Source organism: Triticum dicoccoides, chromosome 4A (assembly GCF_002162155.2).
Source record: "Triticum dicoccoides isolate Atlit2015 ecotype Zavitan chromosome 4A, WEW_v2.0, whole genome shotgun sequence".
NCBI classification, from domain to species: Eukaryota; Viridiplantae; Streptophyta; class Magnoliopsida; order Poales; family Poaceae; genus Triticum; species Triticum dicoccoides.
In genome coordinates this window covers 593,421,512-593,430,286 of record NC_041386.1, presented here as the reverse complement: position 1 = coordinate 593,430,286, position 8,775 = coordinate 593,421,512, and the positions used below count along the sequence as shown (strand labels likewise).

General features: G+C 45.6%; 1 protein-coding gene across 4 annotated transcripts; it reads left to right on the top strand.

Annotated features, from left to right (window-relative positions):
- Positions 1-1,471: 1,471 nt before the first annotated feature.
- LOC119287096 (transcription factor bHLH19-like) lies at positions 1,472-4,501 on the top strand. 4 transcript variants are annotated; one of them, XM_037566605.1, is made up of 4 exons: positions 1,472-1,597; positions 1,798-2,408; positions 2,497-2,898; positions 4,095-4,501. In XM_037566605.1, the coding sequence occupies exons 2-4, from the start codon at positions 1,803-1,805 to the stop codon at positions 4,191-4,193; spliced, it is 1,107 nt and encodes a 368-aa protein (XP_037422502.1). In that variant the 5' UTR covers positions 1,472-1,597; positions 1,798-1,802; the 3' UTR covers positions 4,194-4,501. The 4 variants fall into 4 exon arrangements, with proteins under 4 accessions (XP_037422502.1, XP_037422503.1, XP_037422501.1 ...); XM_037566606.1 differs by having other exon boundaries at positions 1,795-2,408; XM_037566604.1 differs by having other exon boundaries at positions 1,760-2,408.
- Positions 4,502-8,775: the final 4,274 nt, after the last annotated feature.

Here is an 8,775-nt window from a genome sequence, read left to right as displayed (position 1 = left end):
TTATATCCACCTACCTTTGTGTGCTTACGCCTTCCTTTTTTTTCTGTGCTTGCAGTTGTTGTACCTTGGGACAAGATATTTTACCTTTGTTCCTTGATATAGAGGCACGACTATTTCGGCCAAGTATTCACATGACTAGGAGAAGGGGATCGTTGCAAGGAGTCCAACAAGCTACCCAACAAATTCAATTTCCCTTGTAGGTAACAGATAGTTGGTCCTATATGGCATGTGGGTTCTATGTTTGCGCACATATGAATGAGCGTGTCCATCGCAACAATTTGCATTACAATAAAAAATACTTACACAAGTTGCTAGTGAGAACTGTGGCCATGTCAAAGTCAAATGCTGCATCAAAGATATGTGTGCATATTTCCTCAACAATGACATCATGTGGACACTTGGCATGCCGCCTTCTCGGGGTCTTGTCGAAACTCAGTAAAGCTCTAATCTTCTGTGATGTGAAACTTGTCTTACATTTCATTTATTAATGCTAACTTTTTTCTGTCGAATATTACTTTGTCCTCACATCTTGATTTAATACGTGGATGAATTCATTTGAAGTTGTTTGTCTTCATCAATCTCTATCTCTACTACTTAAAAAGAATGTAAGGTCTCATGTTTCACTTTTCTTCCCACCACCCATTCGTCCAGCCTTTCCTGTATACGATAATCAATCACCTTAATTTACTTAGCTTCTAAACTAACTTCACTTTAATTTACTTACCTAATTTCTCATCAAACTATAAGGTAAATCAAGATTTATTAAATATTTATTTACACAATCACATTAATATGGGCAGATAATCACAAGCTAACATACTAATATAATATTTATATCATGTTGCGACGCACGAGCATAGTCCTAGTATAACTAAAAATCCACAAGTTATGTTTCCATCCGTTCTAACGTGTAAAGGTTGCAAGTGCTTAGCGACAAAGACAAGGTGATGCATATTAATTGTAAGTGGCTCCACATTGCACTTAATTTTGCAGAGACTTGGTGGAGTTGCAGATGAAGATAAAATACTCAGCATAGCACGAATAAGACATCAGCATCGAGCCATCGACTACATACTTAATTAATTTTCACCGCAATTCGACTAATTAAATTAAGGCATCCAAAGATCTTTCCTACTTCTTTGTCTTCTCCTTTTATCGAAGTGTCACTCTGAAGCGCGCGCGCCCGGCATGAGATTGTGATATTCACCAGGGACGAATTAGCACGAGAAATATTGTTAGCTCCAGAGATAAATGAGCTAGGTCAAATCAACACATCAAGCGTGGACATCAGCTCTTGTAGTTTAGTTTACCTAGCGTATTGTAGGGGGTGCAAAATATCATTTTCACCTGATTTAGGCGACATAACCAGATTTGGTTGAAAGGACTGTTTTCTCCCATGCATTATTGGCCTCTGGAAAGGGAGGAGCCATTCAGAGGCCTCTAGCATTGGAGCGACTGTCACTGCGGTGTCACTGCCCTATATCTATATAAGGCAAAACTTTCCGTTGCTTCTTTGGGTAGCGCTGCATGCTCACTAAATAATTTGGAGGGGACTTGCTAATCATAACATCTTCTGCAAGCTTAGGAAGGATTTGAGGTAAGTAGTGTACTGAGTTTGGACAAGACTCCTCTTATAGTAACGTACGTACATGGATCTCTTTCTCCTTCTGTATTACATTCAGTTTGGTTTAGAAGGTTCTCGGAAACTTTTCAACCATCTATCTAGGTTAAACTGTGCTTTTTCTTTCCTAATTAGAAGGTTCCTCTCCATTATTTGCATCCATCCAAATTAAGTAGGCAACATGGACGACTCCGCCCTGTTCATGGAATGGGCCATGGACACGCTGGAGCAGGAGCACCCAGACCCGGTGGTGGTCCACGTCAACGGCGACTCCGGCGAGGCAGCCTTTCCCTCGCTTCAGGCGCTCCGTGAGCAGCGTCTCGTCTTCGAAGAGCTGATTACGGGAGCCAATCCGGCAAACAGCGCGAGCTCCGGCGAAACTACAGACGGTAGCGGAGGTTCAGGCAATTTCTCGTCCCCGGCGGCCATGGAGCACGACGTCTGGCGCCCGTCCCCGAACTCGGCCAGGTGCGCTGCGAAGCTTTGCAGGAACGGTGGGGGCACCAGCCTTCCCGTGACGAGCTGGAATTTCTGCGCCGCCTCCGCGCTGCCGGCCAGTGACGGCACACTGGACAGCGGCAGCGCCGGGGCCGGGCCTGTCGTCCCGGAGATGGTGTACGGGTCCCAGCCGACGAGGAGGACCGCCGCAAGGAGCCCTACCAGCACCGGACCCGTGTCGTCGGGGCCGCCGTACGCGCAGGACCATATCATGGCGGAGCGGAAGCGCCGGGAGAAGATTAACCAGCGCTTCATCGAGCTCTCCACCGTCATCCCCGGCCTCAAGAAGGTGCGCGCTCCACTTTGAACACCTGCACTTAGTTCTTCTTCACCACGAAAATAAATCATCTCAGTGTAGATCCATATGATTGATTCAGATGGACAAGGCGACGATCCTTTCCGACGCGACGAGGCACGTCAAGGAGCTGCAAGAGAAGATCAAGGCCCTGGAGGCAGCCGCCGGCCGCAGCAGCAGGAGCAACGAGACCGTGGTACTCATCAAGAAGAAGCCGCGCCACGCCGACGCCGCCCTTTCAGACCAGAACGGCTTGACCTCGTCGGCGTCATCGGGGGCGCCTTCTGGGGGGAATAACCCGCTGCCGGAGATCGAGGTGCGGTTCTCGGAGACCGGCGTCATGGTGAGGATCCTCTGCCACGACGTCCAGGGGGTGGTGGTGAGGGTGCTGTCGGAGGTGGAAGAGGGGCTCCACCTCACCGTCACCCACGCCAATGTCATGCCCTTCACGGCCTGCACTGTCATCATAACCATCACGGCCAAGGCAAGTTTCATTCCTTGATTTCACATTTCCAACCAATTATTCACAGTAGGTAAATGATAGCAGCAAATATCTCCGCGGAACAAATGGATCATATATACATAAAAGTCAAGTAAGATGTTTCATCAACCCAACATATATGATGCTCCCTCCATTCACTATTATAAGATGTTTTGAATATTTCAATATAGACTATATATAGACTGAAATGAATGAACAAACACACTGCGTTTATATACATTTGAATCAGAAAAAAGTTAGAACATCTAGTTAACGGAGGGAGTATATTCCATTGATAATCAACCATTGTTACACTCGCTTCATAATGAGGTATTCTCAATATTAGCAATTATAATTATTTTGAATATAGTTGCCGGGCACGGAATTTCTAGACCCACTTCTACATGTATCTCAACATGTGGACATCAAACGGCTTAATTAGAGCATCGTCTTAGATATAGGACAATCTCAGATGACTTAGATTTAGCTAAACCGAAGTGATTAGCAACTTGGACCAAAAAGACATTCATGTTTCGAAGACAATGTGATTCCAATGCTCGAAAGTTTTGTTTTAAACTGGGCTATTTACACTAAAACTTATATTCATTGTTTTAAGCTGAATAGTTCGAAGCATTCAACAAAATAAATATTGGCCCCGGCAAAACTTAAAAATTGGATATCGATCATACCGTCATAGTTGTTCTACGATGGCCTTAACTAATGTTCTGTACAAAATACATAATCTATCCCGCATTGTGAGGAAGCTTCTTAATTTGCAAGGCATGGTCAACATGCTTAGAAAATTCCACAAACGTACTATCGTAGAGCCTACATATATATTTGATGACGAGTAAAGCTACATTTACGGGGAATTTTTTATGGACTGTACGGACGAGCTGATATCGTGAGATTTGGTTGGAGAATAAAAGGGTAGGGGCCCTAACCCAGTGAAATTCAGGGCGGAGGGGGTATTTAATATTGAGTTTGGAAGGTTCCGTAGAATGTTTGTAAATGGTGTAGCACTTTCGTGTGATGACCATTAATTTTTATTGAACAAAAACATAATTGTCAATCTAGGCAATCATGCATGTTCCCCCGGGAAAAAGAGCTAATCATGTTTGTTCATACGTATTATATTCATCTGAACGAAGTAGGAGAATACAATGCTGGTCAATAGCTAGTTCGCATTTTGTTTTCAGGTGGATGAGGGCTTCACCGTTACGGCAGAGGAGATCGTAGGAAGACTCAACTCTGTGCTGCAATTGCATAGCAGCTGCACTTCTACCGATGAAAAATGAAACAAGAAAATATAACATGTCATATGTATAGTACGGAATACATTATCCTGTATAATTATATTTGGAAGTGGTGAGAGGGAGGGCATGCAGGCAGGCATGCATGTTTCTGACGAGAATGTCTAGCTGAACCATGCATTCGCATGTATCTGTTGGTGCAACGACACCAACGGCAAAAGCTTGCTGAAATATCAAGCCAAGTAGACGATTCCAAACGAAAATGACTGGCGTCTGGCTGCATGCAAATTGTGGACATTGCTTTCTGAATATTCTGGTAATAATATCCATTCATAAGGCGTGTACTATATATGTATACACTACCACAGGGAATCCTAGTTTTTCGGTCAGTCCATAGAGTTGGTTTTGGACGAAAAATTCAGCCAACACAAAATAATTATAAAAATCATTAGTTACGGATCTATAGGAAAACCGACTCAAAGAGTTCTTTCTTTAGGTTGGCTTGAAGAAACCAACTCAACAATTATTTAATTGCAAGTTGTAGAAAAAACTCAAGTGGTTTCTTATCCAACCATCTAGGATAATCCATGCCCAAAAAGCCAAACAACAAAGAAACCAATTATCCTCCCTCTCAAACCAAAACCCTAGTGTCATCTTCTCCCCTCCTGTCTCCCCAGCGACACAAACGAGCCCCTGTGCATCTGCATCTGCGATCCCATGCCTCCACCGTTAAAAGCCTCCATATAAAGTAATTTTGGCCCTCCAACAACACAATCTCAAGAATTATTCAAGACATCGTAGATGCATGCATGCAATGAAATTGGTTATTTTAAGGGAAAAACGTACATGACACCAAAATGCCATGCTGGAGTGGCCAATGGCACGAACCAAGGCATTAACATCAACCGCCGTCCTTGACAACGCCCAACTACGACAAATGTCATCCGACCACTTAAGTTCAGATGAAAGATTTTCACCATGACGTAGCTCTGGTGAACCGGATTCGACTCCAACAAGCCCAAGCGGTGAGGTTGGTTCCTTATAAAAATGGAAGGTTATTGAGTTTCCGGATTTTTAAGTTGCATACGCTCACATGTGTTTTGGTGCAAACACACACAGACAATGTGCTGTAGCGACTCTGGGGTGTCTGCAAGAAGTTTGTCAGAGCCAACTATTCAAAAAATATGACGTGGAATCATCCTTCGGCCGCGATTCGTGCTCATAGATCGAACGGCGGCGGCCGATGCGGTCGCCGGGAAATGCCACAACTCTGGCGTTCGCCGGATAGCATTTCACTATAAAAAACATCTTCATGCTCTGCAACTTCGACCCAGTTTTCAGTAGTGAGTGTGTATTTGTGTCACTACGTGTACTTCTACATTGTAATCGGAGTTTTAAAAAGGTCCACCTGGCCGGCGGCCGCCAAGAAATGGTGAGAAAAGAATGAAAAAACTAGTGGTACTGCAGTTGGAGGACAACACCGACACTTCCCCATTGTTGCATGAGCGGACTGATCAGTCAAGTTGTGATTTTGAAGGTTCAAACTTGTAAGTATCAGCTGACGTGACGGAAAGAACACTATTGCTACAACCAGGCCGCACAGGAAGTGCATTTGGTGCGCTCGCCCGGTTGGGCTGCATTTGCATGGCCCCTACCCTACCCACCCACGTGGCCTTGTCCCTAATATGTCGAATACTATTACGCTAGTACGTAGTTAATTAACGCCGACCCCGTGTTTGCCACCTCGCTAGGGGAGCAGACCAACCCTTTTTCTGCACAGACCTGTAGGCTGTAGCAGCCATGTTGAACCATGTCCGCGTCCGCGTCCGCCATGTTGAACCCCGCAGCAGGCTGCTCCGCCTCCTCCTCCTTCGGATAGGCCACCTCCATCGGCTCCGGTAGCTGCCCTTCTTCCTCCTCCTCCGACTATTGCTGCTCCTCCTTTTCCAGCTCTGGCGAGTCTGTAGGCCGCCCAGCAGCGATGCGGGCAGCACGCCTCGCCTGGATCTACGCGATCTGCCTCCGGTGCTCCGGCTTCAGCATAGCGTATGCCGTGATCTTGCGCCGGACCATGACGATGCCGGAGAGCGTGGGAGAGCGGGAAAAAGGAGGCAGGCGAGCTCGGGTAGCGGCACAGAAAGGGAGGAGGTGGATGGGCTAGGGTTGGGGAACGCCGGCCAGCTTAAACAGCCGGATTTGTCCTCTGGCGGCGAGCTAGAGCGGTGTTACGTGATGTTCACACCGCGGTGACGGAGGAGGTGTCTGTCGGACCGTCGGGTTTCCGGACGATTCCGCGTGGGACCCCATCGTTAGTCCTGCGTGGCGGGCGCCCCCATATACCTCCCGTATTTGGGCTGGATATGAGGGTGTGGGTCAGCCCGAACGTTTCAGGCTAGTTTGAGGTGCCCGTCTGGGTCAGATTTTGGTGACCGAGCGGGCCGCCCAGACGTTTGAGGCCGGTTTGGTACGCTCGGCTATAGATGCTCTAAGTTGCTTTGGCTACACTGTGATGGTACTTGTTTCATCAAACTAGGGATGCAAGTGGAGCGTGTCGTATCCTCCATGGAGGCGCCGTCTTGGGAGGCTTGGGTGTTGTGGGGAGAGTTATCGTGGGTGGTGGGCTCGGTGTGGCAGCTCCAGTCACGGCGATGGTGTGGAGGTTAGCAGGAGGAGCGGCGTTGGATCTACCGCGTCGACGACGACGAGTATTGGTGGCATGGTGCGGTTGAATCTCGATGACAGATGCGTCTGGATGGACGAGCGCATGGCGGTGACGCTGTTTGGCACCGTGGCGGCGTCGACGGCATGCCTGGCAAGGTCATTACATGAGTGTCCACTCTGAAGATAGATTGGTGGAGGACGGCGGCGATGACCCATGAAAGTGCGTCAGACTAATTTGTGCCCTAGACCCGGTATGTGGCTTGGTTGAGGCCTCCGGTTTTAGATGTTAGGCATTTGGGCGATGTCTGTTTGGTATTAGGCTTAGACTATCAGCATCCCTTCATCAAATGAATAGGAATAGTGATAGATATTGCTAAGATGATGGCTTCAGACTATCCAACGTACTATTTTATAAAATCTTTATAAATAATTAATAAAATGACTGCATGCATCGCTCTGACACAGATGGCAAGGGTAATCTTCCTTTTCTAAAAAAAAGTGAACCGTGTCCCCGTACGTCCGCCCACGACGGCCGGATACGAATTGATGATGTTCAAATTACACCCCTACGGATGTGTGCGCACACTGTCCGCCTGCATCCCTACATCAAACACACACTACTTGAGGAATCATGTAAAAAGGATGAGTTGGGAAAGAAAAGTTAATGCAATTTATCCTTCTTCTGATCACAATTAGTTTTATCCAATATATTTGGTCACAATTAGTTTTATCACACCTCACCATACATGGCACCTCATCAACCACACTACTTGTGTTTCTCCTTACATGTATGGGAAATGCTACTTACGGTATTTCTCTCAACATGCATGTTGTTGGGCTATATTCAAACTTTTCTTACTTTGAGTTCAAATATGTAGATTCACGAGGTGAAAATATGCAGTGTGTGAAAGATAGACTTGTTATACAAACAATTGTTATTTTCTACAAATATGTTCCTACAAATATTAATGAGAACGATGTAAATATATAAACGGTGTTTATTGAAAAGATGGAGTAAATATTACATCATGTGAAGGGACAAGAATACTATCTAACTGACAATATCCCTGCTCCTTTTATGTAATCTTAGCATAATATAGCACTTTGCCAGTAGAGAAATACTTAGTATTTTGTTGTTGCCTTATAAAAAGTTGGAGTGGATCAATTTTCGAGCCGTTGGATTTCGATCGAACGGTTGGCATGCCTCTTCTTACTCAGCCTATCTTCCTCCTCCCTCACACGTAATGCCAGCCATACCATCGGCACAAACATGGCATCCCCCATCCGCACCGTCGCCCCGACCTGCCCCAGCCGTTGCCCCCGCCCAGCAATGCTCTTGACCTTCCCTATAAAGTCTAAACCTCACCATGATCTCCGGTGTCCAACGATCTGCACACCTCGTACTTGCACAGTAAAGTCTTGAACAACTGGGAAAATATCTGGTGCACCGGAGCTTGTGGTGCTAACGGTGCACCAAGCTCATATTGTGCTTTTAAAATATTCAAGAAATTCTGAAAAAATAGCACACTCACACAATATCAATGTAGGTTGTCACAATAATTCAAGTCGAAATTCGAAACATAACTCGAAAAACAAAAATGACAAATTCCACACTGAATAGTACATAACATAACTTGAGCTTTAGATTTGGCCCATTATCACAGTGATGTCAAATTTGTCATTTTTATATCTCAAAAAATATTTCAATTTTTTATATGAAATTTTGTGACATCATACATTGATATTGCATTAACATTGAATTTCAGATTTTTAAAAATATTTTATGGCATCCGGTGAACCTCGGTAGCAAAGCAAGTGCGGGTGCACCGGATACATCCCCCACTTCAACTGGCTATGCAGTCTCCCGGCCGATCATTTTTTTTATGTGCGGGTGCAGATGAGCTCGGGAGCATAAACGCAGCACCCATGTAACTCTCGTTTCATTTGGCACATTCAAAATCAGCAA